Below are 15,176 nucleotides of genomic sequence, written 5' to 3'. Positions count from 1 at the left end.
CTCTGGGCCAGGGTACGTTATCGTACTCACTGTATATTTATTTCATTATTCTACTATTATTTAACTGCTTATATATTCGTTGGATCTGCCTCGAGCATCGGGATATCAAGGATCGGGGTAACCCGGTCGTTGGCTGTAGGTGGCGTTGACCAGAAGACTTCTGACAACTTGATCAATATATAAGAACAACTCAGCATACCTTCCTTCGAGCCATAGTGATTCGATCAATATTTCCGCTATATTATTCTAGCTCTCCGTCTGATTCAATTTTCGGATCGGATCAAAGTCAAACTTTAACGATCAATTCTTTATATTCGACTTGACTTTGATTCAATTGACTTATCAAATAAATTTGAATACCATGACTTTGAGCTCAAAGTGGCTCGTTTACCATCCTAGTAATATTGAGTGCACTTTTGATTCGTTCCCTTTAGTTCTCTCATGCTATTTAATAAAATTGGACAAAGTTATTGAATAGCAAGACTCAGAGGAGGGTTTTGTAATTTTCCAATATTAAAAGTAGCATTGGGATAATTGCTCAATACCTACGTGCAATCTGACTCACTAGCCAAATTGCGAGCTCATAACCTCACTAGCCAAATTGCGAGCTCATAACCCGTCGATCAATCCTAACCTGCCACCATCCTCTCCCACCTATTCAATTGAGAGCTTATATTCACTTTTTACGGTCCAGAGGATGCTCCATTTTCATGCATTGGTGGGGATGCATGGTCCCCACCTATTTTACAAGTGGAGACTATGCATCCCCACCAATACATGCAAAGAGAGCATTCTCTGGACTGCAAAAGCGGTCTTGAGGATCCGGCCTGCTCTCCCACTCCCGCCCTCGACCATTAATGGCGACGACAGCGCTCCCACTAGGACCTTCCCTCCGACTAGGACTCCACTTAACCGGACCCGCCCGTTCTCCCACTTCTCCTGCCTCCGGTGCTCCGCCAGTGCTAAAGCCCCGATTTTGACCGCCTCCACAGCCTCCAACCTCACCGACCCCTCCCCAACGTTTTGATCTCTCATGGCCTTCGCTCCCGCCACCGCAGCCAACCTTGACCCCGGTTTCGACTTCCTCGGCTGCGCTGTCAGTGGTGGCCTCGGCGACACCGTCACCGTCTCCGTCGACCCCACAGTCACGCTAGGTACTCTCTCGATCGCCGAGATCTCTGGATCCTCTTCTGCCTCCAAGCTCCGGAGTGACCTGCTATGGAACTGCGCTGGCATAGCTGGTATAGTCGTGATGCGCATGCTCGGTGTTCGCTCCGTCAACCTCTCCCTGTCTCTTCACAAGGGCCTCCCGCTCGGTAGCGGCCTCGGCTCCAGCGCTGCTTCCCGCCTGACCCCTGACGAACTCGTTCTCGCCGGGCTTGAGTCGGAGAAGAAGGTAAGTGGCTACCACGCTGACAACGTGGGGCCTTCGATCTTGGGAGGCTTCGTCTTGATCCGGAACTACAACCCATTTGAGATCATCTAGTTGGAATTCCCACATGACCGAGATCTCTTTTTCATGCTGGTGAGCCGTGAGTTCGAGGCGCCCACCAAGAAGATGAGGGAAGCATTGCCGGCAAACATCCCAATGAAGGACCATATCCGGAACTCGAGTCAAGCCGTAGCCTTGGCGGCTGATGTGGTGCAAGGCAATGTGAGGGTTCTCGGATCTGCAATGGCAGCGGATGCAATCGTCGAGCCGAGGAGAGCGCCCCTAATTCCGGGGATGGTGAGTGTGAAGAAGGCAGCAATGGAGGCAGGTGCCTTTAGTTGCACCATCTATTAGACGTTGAGGAAACGAAGGGGCGTCGTTTCCCCTTCATCTCCCTCCTTGCTGCATAACGTCAAGGAGACGAAGGGGTGTCTTTTCCCCTTCGTCTTCCTTAACCTTCTTATAAAAGGTGTGTCCAAGCCATGAGAGAAAGCAGCAGAAACTCTGGTGGTGATCAGAAAAGTAAAACAGAACATCTGGGATTTGGCTAGTGAATTCTGAAGGACTTTTCGGCTACCCGTGATTGTGCTTTCGACAGCGGCAGTGTCTTCGTTGACCGACGTCCTCTTCTGTGATTTCTTCGAGAGATCACTGTGAGTGATTATAATTTATTTCGTTTCTGTTTCATGCTCTCAAACATACTACAATGGTATCAGAGCAAGTTTTGAAAGCATGTAAATCACTGTGGCTGAGAAATCGCGATCGCTCATGGAGAAATCGTGAAGTTACTATTTCTGGGATCTGCCAGATCTCGTTTATGCGATTTTCACCTAGAATCGCGTAGTCCTCGGTGGCATAGAGTCGCAGCAGAGGAGTGCCAGCACCCGTGTTTTAGTACTGGTGAAAATCGACGTGAGAGAAGCTCGCATTTTTTTTTCTGTCGCGAAGAAGATGAACAGTGATCACTGTTCATCCATCAAATTAATTCAATTGAATCGATTAATCAATCGATTAATTGAATCTATTGAAATTTCATTTCAAACGATTCAAAATCGCGCACAGTTCTTTAATCAATTCATGAATCGATTGAAGAGAAAAAAAAAGGTGAACAGTACTTTGTTTTGACGAAGCACAGTGAAGGAAAAAAAAGGAAAAACATGTAGAAAACAGTGCATGCATATTTTTTTTCTTCACGTGTATAAACAGTGCATATTTATATTTTAATTAAATATATTTATTAATTAATTAAATGCATATAGAAATGTATTATTAATTAATAAATAAATATTTAATTAATTTATGGTTCAATTTACTGAAAATTGAATCAGACCAACTTGTACAATCAAACTCAAGTCTGGTTTAAATTATTAGTTGATTTAAGCAAATCAATTTGATTCAATGATACCTAGATCTGATTCAAATTATTTGTTGGTTTAACCAGTTCGATATATTATTGAATTAATTGGGGTGATCTTGATTACAGAAGTTGGGTTGATCAAATATGACCAGATTAGTTATGTTGTGTCAGATTTGATTAAAAAGATTAGATTTTCTCTAATAGGTCAGACTTAATCCAATGGACATTAGACGAATCAAACGAACCTAATTTTGATCAATAAGTCTGAGATTGACTCAAATGAGCTTAAACAATAACAGAACATAGGTCAGAAATCTCTGTTCAATTAGATTAGTTCTAATGAGGACAATAGACTAAGCTTCAGAACTGGACTCCTGATCGATCGGTCTAATCGGTCAATCAACTTAAACTCCTGAAAATAAAAAAGATTTGTTTTTCTTGATTTATAATGATGGTTCTATATATGTATCAATTGAATTAAACCGGTTTTGTACTAGTTGGTTATCTTTATACTGACTTGTTTAAATACAATTTTTCAGATGGCTCGGACGATTACCACATTAACTCGTCGCGAAGTGCGGCGAAACTAGCTCCGAGAGGAGATTCAGGATCTCTCTAGCTGCTATCCGAAGGTCCTAACAGTACTGACTTATTTAAATTCAATTTTTCAGATGGCTCAGACGATTACCACATTAACTCGTGGCGAAGTGCGGCGAAACCAACTCCGGGAGGAGATTTAGGAGATAGAGTATAAGTCTGCTTATGGAGTCGACGAACATGTTAGAAGGCTTGATAGACTATTCTGAAAACTTGAGCAAGAGGAGTTTCCAGTCCTGGACAGTTATAGGATCTGGGTATTGATGCATTCATTGCCAGAGTATCATAGGGTAATAGCAGACTATGTATGAGGACGTCATGAAGGGCGCGCCACATTTTCAAAACTGTGTGAGGAACTACTTCATTATATGGGTGAAAAAGAGTTTGAAGAGTCTGAAGAGAACCAAGAAATGTTCGAGGAAGATCTAGAAAAGGATCTGATGAAGAATCCTGAAGTTGCTCTATTTGAGATTATCCTAAATGAGTCCAGGTTAATAGGGATAATGTTGGCCGCTGTACTAGTATTTGTCCTAGTGGGAGCGGTGTTGGCCTATCTTGTTTATTAGTGTTATGTTTATTGTCGTTATGTATGAACAGTGTTAGCTCATTTAGTGTTTGAGTCATGTAATAATTTTTGTCGTTATGTACGAACAGAATTATGATAAATAAACAGTTGTGTTATGTGTTAACTAACTTGCTCATAATTAGTTCATGTGAATATGATTAGTACACATATCCATATGATTAATTCATATGAAAAATGATTAATTCATTTTAATAATGATTTTTTCATTAGATGGGATGTGTGTTATATGAGTGATCAATGTTGATTAGATTAGAACATACAAATAATGAGTGGAAACAATGTTATCACTTGATTTTGTAAACTAACTCTAATTTACACTGAGTCAATAAATAATTACACATATTTGAATTACACTGAAATAATAAATAATGTGCCTATTTATGTAGATCATGACAACTAAAAACATCATAGCTGAACTCAATAAGGGTGAGAAATTATATGGGGATAACTACAAAATCTGGTACCTCAAGATACAATATGTTCTTGAGGAACAAGAAGGTCTAGAGGCTGCAAATCAAATCATGGAAGAACCAGCTAATGGTTCAATAGCACAGCACATACGTGACCTTGATGCCTATAAGACATGAAAAAGGAAGGACTCCATTGCTAAGGGAATATTGATTAGTTCAATGGTGGATGACTTGATATTTGAGTATGAGCTATTACCATCGACTCATGCTGTCTGGGCAGCCCTTAGAGAGAAGTACAGTGGAGTTAGTCTCAGTAAGCTCCATCAGCTAACAATTAAGTTTGATAGCTGTAAAAAATGTTCAAATGTTACCATGACCCAACATCTCAAGGAGATGGGTAACATGATTCGAGAGCTTAAGACTGCTGGTCATGTGTTGACCGATAAACAACAGGTTCAAGCAGTCATCCGTTCCCTTCCTGATTCTTGGGAAACAATGAAATAGAATCTGACCCACAGTGAGAGTATCAAGACTTTCACCGATGTCTCACGCCATGTTGAACTTGAGGCAGAGAGGATTGAATCCGCAAGGATTTCTGGTCAAGCTTTTGTAGCTGAAGGTTCTGGTTCCAAGAATAAGAAAAGATGGTTTAAGAAAGTAAAGGGAAAAGGAAAGGAGGCTAGTATTGTTGCTATTAAAAACCAAATCAAGAAGAAAGGAAAGAGATATGGACAAAGACCTATGAGCAAGTTGACTTGCTTCAACTGTGGCAAGGAGGGCCATTTTGCTCAAGATTGTACTAAGCCTAAAAAGGTAGATCCATTTTTATCTTCTTTCCATGAGCAATATGTTGCAAGTATAGTGTTGTTAGCTGATTTGTATCCTTTGTGGATTGTAGATTCAGGAGCAACGAACCACGTAGCACGTGATCGAGCTACATATGTGGAGTACCGTCAGGTACCAACTGGCAACAAATGGATATATGTAGGAAACAATGCAAGAATTGAAGTCAAAGGAATTGACACTTGCAAGCTCAACCTACGTGGTGGACGTACGTTGTTTTTATATGATGTCCTGTATGCTCCTGAGATTCGACGAAATCTGGTTTTCGTCATGTGTCTTCTTGATTTAGGTTATGATGTAAATTTTATAGCCGTTGTGTGGAACTTCGAATTAACTCTGTGTTAATTGGGTATGGTTATGTAACAAATGATTTTATGGTTCTTGATGTAGAACCAAATAATAATGATGGTTGTTTTTCAAACATTGCTCTTACTAGTAATACTGATGTTAATGATGAAATTTGGAATGCTAGGCTAGGACATATAGGACAAGAACGAATGAATAGATTAACTAAGGAAGACCTTTTGGGCACTCATGCTAAGATTAACTTGTCTATATGTGAGCATTATCTTGCTGGAAAGACGACTAGAAAACCATTTGGTAAGACTATTAGGGTTGAGTCACCATTGCAATTAATTCATTCGGATATTTATGATCCAATGAATATAAAGGCTATAAATGTGAGTTCTTATTTCATTACATTTATTGATGACTTCACACATTTTGGTTATGTGTATTTGATTTCTCACAAATCTGAAACATTAGATTGCTTTATTCGTTATTTGAATGAAGTTGAGAATCAATTGGAACGTAAGGTTAAAACCTTGCGCACTGATCGTGGAGGTGAATATTTGTCTGATCGGTTCAAGACAATATGTAATGAGAAAGGGATTATTAGACAGCTAACTATCCCTGAAACTCCACAACAAAATGGGGTTGCTGAAAGAAGAAATAAGACTCTTCTTGAAATGGTTAGGTCTATGATGACGCAGGTTAATTTTTCAATCTCCTATTGGGGAGATGCATTATTAGTTGCGGCCTATATACTTAACAAAGTGTCTTCAAAGTCAGTTCCATCTACCTCACATGAACGTTGGACAGGCAGAAAGCTAGATTTAAGTAATCTGAGACCTTGGGGGGGCAACTGCCTACGTTCATGATAAAACTCACGAACATGAAAAATTATGACCCAGAGGTAAGAAGTGTATCTTTATAAGGTATTCTGAGACTTCTAAATGTTAATGTTTTATTGGTGAGCGACAAGATGGAACTAAAATAGTCAAGAGATGTGTAGGATCGAAAAGAATTTAGATATCTCCACAATGACATGATATTGTCCACTTTGGGCCTTAAGCCCTCATGGTTTTGCTCTTGGGCTCTACCCAAAAGGCCTCATGCCAATGGAGATATCTTTTCTCTTATAAACCTATGATCTTTCCTATGTGTTTCCAATATGGGACTATGTTTGCAACCTTGCAACCCCAACAATCCCCTACTAGCCCCTCGGTCACCCGACCTACTAGGACTTCCTTGCCTAGTCGCAACTAGGACTTCTCATGGTGTCCGGTCCTCTTGATCCGAACATGAGTCCTCACTTTCTTTGTTTGAGATCAATATCATGGCTCAATCGGACCATAGCTCTAAACCGCGGTCGGGCTCGAAGGATAGAGATATCTCATAATTGCATGATATTGTCCACTTTGGGCCTAAGCCCTCATGGTTTTGCTCTTGGGCTCTCCTCACTGGAGATATCTTTTCTCTTATAAACCCATGATCTTTCCCATGTGTTTCCAATATGGGACTATGTTTGCAACCTTGCAACCCCAACATTCCCAACACGAGATGAAGTTGATAAGACAATTCCTCTATATGAGATAGAGGAGGAGGATAATGTTCCTTTATCAACAAATCAGGAGATGTCTGAGTCTAGTCAACCTAGTGGAAGTAATTTGCCACTGAATGAGTCAGTTTCTCAACAGTCTAACCTTCGAAAAAGTAGTCGTCAGATTATTCCTTGGAGAAGGTTTGATATTGAGAATGAGGCATTGGTGATTCTCTCAGTTGATGATGAGGAACCTTGAACAGTTGAGGAAGCTTTGAGAAGCCAGTAAGAGAAAAATGGAAAATTATAATGGATGAGGAAATGGAGTCAATGAGAAAGAATCAAGTTTGAGATTTAGTCGATCTTCCTTCGGGCCGAAGGGCTATTAGGAATAAGTGGATTCTCAAAGTAAAGAGAAAAACAGATTGATCGATTAATCGATACAAAGCTCGATTAGTTGCAAAAGGATATACCCAAATGGAGAGTATTAACTTTGAAGAGACATTCTCCCTAGTTGTGAAGTTTGTGTCAATACGTGTCATCCTAGCTATAGTAGCACAATATGACATGGAATTACATCAGATGGATGTAAAAATAGCTTTCCTTAATGGTAATCTTGATGAAGAAATCTATATGGTACAACCAAAAGGTTATATTGTTGAATGCCAAGAGAAAAGAGTATGTAGACTTAGGAAGTCTATATATGGGCTAAAGCAAGCATCAAGACAATGGAACATAAGATTTAATGAAGTCATTTTATCTTATGGTTTCGAAATGATCAATGAGGATCATTGTGTTTACCTAAGAAAGGAAAACAGAAAGTTTGTCATTTTATCACTATATGTTGATGATATGCTAATAGCTGAAAGCGACATAAAGTGTGTGATAGAAGTCAAAAGTTAGCTTTCATCGCAATTTGACATAATAGATATGGGAGAAGCAGAGTACATCTTAGGAGTGAAGATCGTTAGAGACCGATCAAAAAAGATTTTGGGTTTGTCTCAAGAAGCTTATATCACTAAGATGCTACAACACTTCAATATGTCAAATTGCAACATTGAACAGACACCTATAGCGAGAGGTACTGTCTTGAGCAAAAGTATGTATCCCAAGACTCTTGAGGAAATAGCCGAAATGAAGAAAAAATCATATGCCAGTGCTATTAGTAGTTTAATGTACACTATTGTATACTTGTCCTGATATAAGCTATGCTGTTGGCTTAGTTAGTCGTTTCCGGTCGAACCCAGGATCAAGACACTAGAAAGCGGTGAAGAGGATATTCATATATCTCAAAGGAACAGCGGATTATTGCCTCTATTTCCAAGGATCAGAAATGAGCCTAAGTGGCTACATAGATGCAGATTAGGCAGGGGACCTTGATGACAGAAAATCCACATCTGGCTATGTCTTGTTACAGTGTATTGTGACAGACAAGCCGCAATAGATTTTTTCAAGGATCCCAAATATCACAACAAAGGCAAGTATATAGAAATTAAGTATAATTTTGTAAGGGATATTGTTGACAAGAAAAAGATAATTCTTGAGTACATCCCTACAAGAAATATGTTTGCTGATCATTTTACTAAGTCATTGACTAAAGAGTCATTTTATGGACATGTAAAGTCTTTGGGACTTTGAAGAATGTAACTTATTGTAAAGACATATTGATAAATGAAAAATGTCATGATATATTCAGTGTAGATGTCTTTGTTACATTCGAATAAAAGTCTCGATAAGCATGTTGGCAGATTGAGATTGGTCCACTCACATAGACAATCATCTCTATTTGTTAAGTACAAATAGAGGTAAGACTGTGAATAGAGACAAACCTGTAAGTTAAGGTCGCCTTGATAATTATGTCAAGATGAGATCATTTATGTAATGATCGGAGTAAATGAATCCGCCATTTAATGAACATTAGATATGCCTAGATCGAAATCTATACGATGTTAAACTTTGAGAAAAACATGTGCTCTTTTTAGTAAAAAGAATAACATCGTAGCATGTAATTCATACCACATGTGCTATGTTCTGATCAGTGTCTGCTACTTTAGCATGTTTCCTATTGGCCATGGATGATTCGGTCTATGGAGCATAACTAGGAAAGCGATTTATTAGAATGAATAGATTCTAGCTAAAAAGGAAGATTAAGATTGATTTACATCTGTGACATTTATTCACTGGTACTAGTTACATTTTTAGTCCAGTACATAAAATGTAATTGTGAATAATTTGTTTGATTGAAGATGTTGAACATGCTCCTGACATATAGTCAATATGAGAGATTAGAAATGTTCATAATGATGTAAATAATTTAATTTGGAGTAAAGGTGAGTCATTTATGTCTCAGATTTGTTCAATGGAGCAGCTAAGTAAGATGTGACAATCTTCTTAGCAATTGAATGCTCATTGTGCTTGCTGTCACACAAATAATTTTCTCTAATGTATGGAATGGATGTTCTTATATGGTGTTTGTGACTAATTTTTGCTCCGGTCTTCGTGACATGATCACCTTGAAGTCTATGTGACTGACATAGTCTATGTAACCATATGGATTGACTTGGGCAAGTGGAAGATGTTAGACGTTGAGGAAATGAAGGGGCGTCGTTTCCCCTTCATCTCCCTCCTTGCTGCATAACGTCAAGGAGACGAAGAAGCGTCTTTTCCCCTTCGTCTTCCTTAACCTTCTTATAAAAGGTGCGTCCAAGCCATGAGAGAAAGCAGCAGAAACTCTAGTGGTGATCAGAGAAGCAAAGCAGAACATCTGGGATTTGGCTCGTGAATTCTGAAGGACTTTCCGACTACTCGTGATTGTGCTTCCGACAGTGGCAGCGTCTTCGTCGACCGGCGTTTTCTTCTGTGATTTCTTCGGGAGATCACTGTGAGTTATTATAATTTATTTCGTTTCTGTTTCATGCTCTCAAACATACTACACCATCAGTGGCTCCAAGCCGACTACTGTAGCGGTCATCGACGAGGAGGAGAAAGGAAACAAGATCGCGTCGAGGATGGTGGAGGCTTTCACCAAGGAGGGTAATCTCCAATCCATTGCAACTGTGGCCAAGCTTGATAGAGTTGGGGCAAGGGTCATTGGAACAGAAGCAGCCTAAAACAAGCAGGTAACTTTCCTCTTCACTTCTCTCATCCATAAACTTGAAGTGTTATTTCAACATAACAAATTTTCCATTGGCATGCTTTCCTGTACATCATCTTTGCTAATCATATAGACTGGATGAATGTAAATCCAATCCAATTCTAGTTCAGTAAGTTTCATTAATGCCAAAACACCTCAAAATCCCTCGACTAACATTTTATCTTTCTGAATTATCATCTAAACTACTCATTTTGTTATGGGATAAAATAAAAAACTTTAAAGATCATTGACAAAATCATTAGATGCTACAACCCATTTTAAAAATCACCCCTAGCCTGCGAAATTCCATGTTCCTTTTGCAGAATGTTCAGGGTTGGCCTCTGCTTAACGGGGAGGTTTGAGCACACAGGAGATGAGTTCCAAGCAATAAAGAAGTGTCAATCCTTTGATTCTTACCAGCAAAGATCAGCTGCAGTTGTAGGGTAGTGCAAGCCTGGTGAGATTGTCATTTTCCTACTAGCATATTATCACTTTGATTTAGTGTTTTGAATTATAGTTTATCTGGCGGTGAAATAACTTTTTCCTTCCAGCCTTCTTGTGTGATGATGTCTACTATATTTATTTGTTACTTGTTTTAACTGCAAACTCTGTTATTTCTCTTTCCTTTTTCTTGTAGGACACTTGTGTTTTGACAAGGAGATAGGCTATCGTTAATCAGTCATCTCCACCAAACATTAGATCATCATCAATTGCCATCATCGCTAGTAGTTTTGATTGTTCATGGATCATCAACGACTATTAGATCTGATCGTTAAATGTTTGTTAGCCGTCGATTCCCAATGCTAGTTTGTTAAAAGGGTCCGTTAAGTTTCATTTTCTCTATACTAGAAAACCTTAGCCGGTTAAGCCCTTTTTGCCACCTCTAGAGTAAAGAATGCAACGGAAATAAAAATACATATAATACATAAATACCATGAAAAGACATTTAACATGGTTCACAATTACCAAACTGCTTAGAGTTCTATATCGATAATAAAAACATCTGCACCTTCTTGAACCGAGTCGAAAGTATTTAACATACATAAAAGATTATCGAGGAAGGTAGTAATCCAGAAAGTAGATACATGCCTTGCAACAACTTATAGAACATTTTTGTTTCCCTAAATGTAACTATAGTCACTATTGAGGATCAGCTCAGTGCAATGTCAATTGATGATGCTGTAGTTTTCTTCGAAGCGGTAAGGACTAAAGTTCGGTATATCGAACTTACCCATCATGTGATGTTCTATTCCTGCATTCATAGGCCAACAACTGAGGTTATTTCTACCAGGATGATAAAGGGTGAGACGAATGGAGCAAGCGAAAAACCTACTTGGCATGGATAGAACATTTTCATAGGTCAAGTGTTCCAAGCTGCTGGAGGACTTCAAACCGTCATTCGAATGGTGTGCACCTTGCATTTGATTTAGCTGAGATGCCAGTGGATGGACTCCATCATCTAGTTGCCTAATATATCGAGAATTATCGCTACCGAGAGGAAGGCTTTCACGGTGACTGGGTTCGTTTTCATTTGGGGATTCTTCGTCTGCCTCAACTTCAGATTCAGTGTTACTTGCTAAAGCAGCCATCTGCTTTCGCTTTAACCGCGCCTTTCTATTCTGGAACCAGTTGCAGACATTTGATTCTGAGATCTGTCCATGTCGAGATAGCTCCTTTGTTATTTGTTTGATCTTCTGTTTGCTTCTCGGCGGCCCCTTGCCATGGTGGAACATAGTCTCAAGAATCTGTAGCTGCAAAGCTGTCGGAGTCCAGCGCTGTCTAGCAGCGATAGTTTGGCCGCTGGATGATATCAGGGGACCGTCGTAGAAGGCTCCTAGCCGCATTCCTAAAATAACAACCCCACAACTTAGCAAAAGTATAGGAAAAGAGAACTGCAGGATACCAGTAGAAATGAGGAATTGCAATATAGAAGCGACCAGATATAGTAGAACTGGAAATTTGATATGTCCATAAAAAACCGTTAGTAGAAAACCTTTCTCAAACCATAAATCATGGAAGGAAAATCTTTCTTAGTCATAAACCATGAAAAGAGGAACAATAATTGGGCACTTTGAATCACTTTGAGCTCACGTTGGCTAACTCAATTATCTTATTACATAAACTTGAACTATGTAAAGCATATCAACCATGAAAAGAGGAACAATAATTGGGCAACAAAAGGAATAATTCAGGTCTAGAGTTGATGTCAAAGTGTGAAGACTCCTTAGTCGATGAATCAGAAGAGTCCGATCCTACAGAAAACTCCCATCTATCATAGCATAGAACCGGAAACACATGTGTCTCCTCACCCAACAGTTTCAAATTTATCATTCCACCGGAGGAAAATACTTACCATAGCGAACAGTGTTTGAGAATTGTCTGAGGGGTTAAAACATGAGAAATAACTACATGAGGAGTTAGGAAATACTGACCAGCAAGTGAATCGCGACGGGCGGTGACGGCCTTGTGCATCTCGACGAGCTGCTCGCAAATGGTAGCATAGGCGGCGATCTGGCGACGGAGGATCTCCATCTGCTCGTCCGTCATCACCTTCAGGTAGAGAACGCCCTCTCCCATCGATTCCCCTCCTCTCCCCTCCCTTGCGCCACCATTCCTCTCACCGCCGCCGGAAGAAGAATAAGAACCCATCTCTCACCACTCTGTTCCCCGCACCGCCTCTTTCAAAATCCCCTTTGTTTTTTTTTTCTTCAGCCAATCTCTCGCCACCTCCGGTCTCATCCGCCGCCTCGATCGCCCAGAACCCACCTTTCCGGTCTCGGTCCCCAGCGGCGGCGCCTTCTTTACATATGCCGGCAAGATCGGCAACTACTTGGGTCCGATGGATGGAATCAGCACAGCAGAACAAGGAAAGAACTCCGCGGTGCGCTTTCCTTAATCGCCGATGGACAAGAAAGGGAAGTGCAAGAGACAGAAAAGGCCAAATCGGGGAAAAAGAGGGCTCGCGGTCGAAGTCCCCTCTCCTCTCCACTCCTTTTATTTATTTATTTATTTATTTATTTTATTATTAACATCAGATATTCAATTTACATCCCATAAATCTCCTCTTTGCTTTTGGCGAAATAATTAACAAAGACCTTTTTAAAATAAATAAAGACTTATTTGGTAAAAAAATATTGAAAATAAATACTATATTATTAAATAGTCCACTTGGATTGACCTTATGGACATTTTTTCAACTTGAATTGAAATTCTAAAATAACTCTTTTTATTTAATACCAATAAATAAGTGGAAAAAAATTAAAATATTTTAAAAAAATAGACTGGAATTAATATGAAAGATATTATTTTGTAGTTGATTAAACATATTGAGGGAGATATACTAAGTGAACCAAATAAGTGGAATAATATTTTGAATGGACTGACTAAATTGAATTTTATTAAAATTATTTATAATTTCATAATTTTATGTGAAAATATCCATAAAAGAGTGACAACTTTTCAAACTAAATAAAAACACCCGCTACTGAAATTGTATATATTTTTGTATCTACTTTAAAATTCATGCAAAATGTATTAAAAAAAACTTATTTCACTGTATATCGGATCTTCATCCCAATTCAACAATAATGTCAATAATGATAATCACTTTCTGATTAACACAACAAATTTTGAAGTACTCTTGTTATTAAAATGCTAAAAATTCAAAGTGGAAATATGTATCCCAACAACTAGTCTAATAGAGAAGAAATTAAGACTCCAAACTATTCCTCCACATGCAAGCAATTATTGTTTTTATTTTTGTTTTTTTGTTGTTGGCTCCATTTTCTTAAGATTATGCTCAAGAAAAATCTTCTAGTTTAACAATGAAATGCAGTTTTGTCAAAGATGATTCCAATCAACAAATATATAAAAGTGTTATGATGTTGCATGAGAATTTAATTATATATGAATACTTTAGTTGCTTGAATCAGGTGTTTTTTTCACATCAAGAAATCCACCTTTCATCTTAAACACAAATGCTTGCTCGGTATAAACTGGCATCAAAGTTTGATTCTAATGGTGCTAAAATTGACATGGATGTTGAGAGCCGACTTGCAGACACAATGCTACATTTCAAGGAGTGTCAAAGTTATTTCCTATAGAGATTGTGGCTATTGCAATAAAAAGTGATATTGTTCCTCTTAAATGGCCTAGTATCGTCAATTTTGTGATAAAATACAGACAGATAAATTTTAATAATTATATATTTTACCCTAACGCAACGATTTTTTATATGGAAAAAGTCATGTATTTAATAAGATATTTTATACACATTAAAAATTAATCTCAAAATCTATCGAAGCGAATAAAGATAATACCTATATGATAAAATATGGATGATTCATTCATTCCAACTGATTTAACTGTTAGTCTCATTAATTTTCATAACTGAATAATCATGTTAATAATAATAATAATAATAATAATAATAATAATAATAATATTATTATTATTATTATTATAATAATAGATCTAACTACTTCTTGGATCTAACTAATTCTGAACAATTCAATTCCACAAACAAACTACTAAGAAGCATAGATCGATCTCAACACACCCCAATATCTCAATATGTTCAAACTTTACGAATATATGAAAATACCTGACATGAAATTCATCTCGTTACATGAGAATTATTCTCACCGCCTACCATCACATGGTCGAGGGCATGATTAATCTTTAAAGATAGATAGAAATGCACTTCAATTAGATTTAATTTAATCAAACCATGTGCTTGTTCTATTCATAAAAATGTAACTTTAAAACATCGTCTCAAAAATAAATAAGAAGTGGAGTATGAGCGGTATACAAAATATATTCGTTTAGTATTGAATAATCATTCCTTGTTTTTTATAATCATCTATCTAATTTTTTAACCAACTAATCCTAGATACGAAGATTTTTCACTAACCACTAAGAAAAATTCAAAAACACAAACGGCTTCTCGCCAAACCGCCAATATCTCAGATTTTTTATCTCATGGGAGGAAAAACAT

At 38.3% G+C, this 15,176-nt stretch overlaps 2 protein-coding genes across 2 annotated transcripts; one reads left to right on the top strand and one right to left on the bottom strand.

The window, feature by feature from the left end:
• The first annotated feature begins 1,033 nt into the window (after window positions 1–1,033).
• LOC122019085 (homoserine kinase-like) lies at window positions 1,034–2,276 on the top strand. The gene is made up of 3 exons (XM_042576595.1): window positions 1,034–1,396; window positions 1,487–1,760; window positions 2,149–2,276. Exons 1-3 carry the CDS (start codon window positions 1,034–1,036, stop codon window positions 2,274–2,276), a joined length of 765 nt encoding a protein of 254 aa, XP_042432529.1.
• An 8,807-nt stretch (window positions 2,277–11,083) lies between these two features.
• On the bottom strand, window positions 11,084–13,156 carry LOC122021393 (WUSCHEL-related homeobox 8-like). The gene is made up of 3 exons (XM_042579515.1): window positions 12,613–13,156; window positions 11,514–12,026; window positions 11,084–11,432 (listed from the first exon to the last, which is right to left on the bottom strand). The coding sequence occupies exons 1-3, from the start codon at window positions 12,827–12,829 to the stop codon at window positions 11,347–11,349; spliced, it is 816 nt and encodes a 271-aa protein (XP_042435449.1). The 5' UTR covers window positions 12,830–13,156; the 3' UTR covers window positions 11,084–11,346.
• Window positions 13,157–15,176: the final 2,020 nt, after the last annotated feature.

The sequence above is a fragment of the Zingiber officinale genome, chromosome 9A (genome assembly GCF_018446385.1).
Source record: "Zingiber officinale cultivar Zhangliang chromosome 9A, Zo_v1.1, whole genome shotgun sequence".
NCBI classification, from domain to species: domain Eukaryota; kingdom Viridiplantae; phylum Streptophyta; class Magnoliopsida; order Zingiberales; family Zingiberaceae; genus Zingiber; species Zingiber officinale.
Note: the sequence above shows the minus strand (reverse complement) of the source record. Positions and strands in the feature narration are given on the sequence as shown.

What these genes read in the sequence shown, in the direction of transcription:
- LOC122019085 (XM_042576595.1), top strand. Translation starts at nt 1,034, where the DNA reads ATGGCCTTCGCTCCCGCCACCGCAGCCAACCTTGACCCCGGTTTCGAC. An exon ending in GGCTTGAGTCGGAGAAGAAG is followed by an intron (nt 1,397 to 1,486) that starts GTAAGTGGCTAC and finishes GAGATCATCTAG; the next exon opens with TTGGAATTCCCACATGACCG. An exon ending in GAAGGCAGCAATGGAGGCAG is followed by an intron (nt 1,761 to 2,148) that starts GTGCCTTTAGTT and finishes CAATGGTATCAG; the next exon opens with AGCAAGTTTTGAAAGCATGT.
- LOC122021393 (XM_042579515.1), bottom strand. Translation starts at nt 12,829, where the DNA reads ATGGGTTCTTATTCTTCTTCCGGCGGCGGTGAGAGGAATGGTGGCGCA. An exon ending in CCGTCGCGATTCACTTGCTG is followed by an intron (nt 12,027 to 12,612) that starts GTCAGTATTTCC and finishes TTGTTATTTTAG; the next exon opens with GAATGCGGCTAGGAGCCTTC. An exon ending in AAATGTTCTATCCATGCCAA is followed by an intron (nt 11,433 to 11,513) that starts GTAGGTTTTTCG and finishes CTATGAATGCAG; the next exon opens with GAATAGAACATCACATGATG.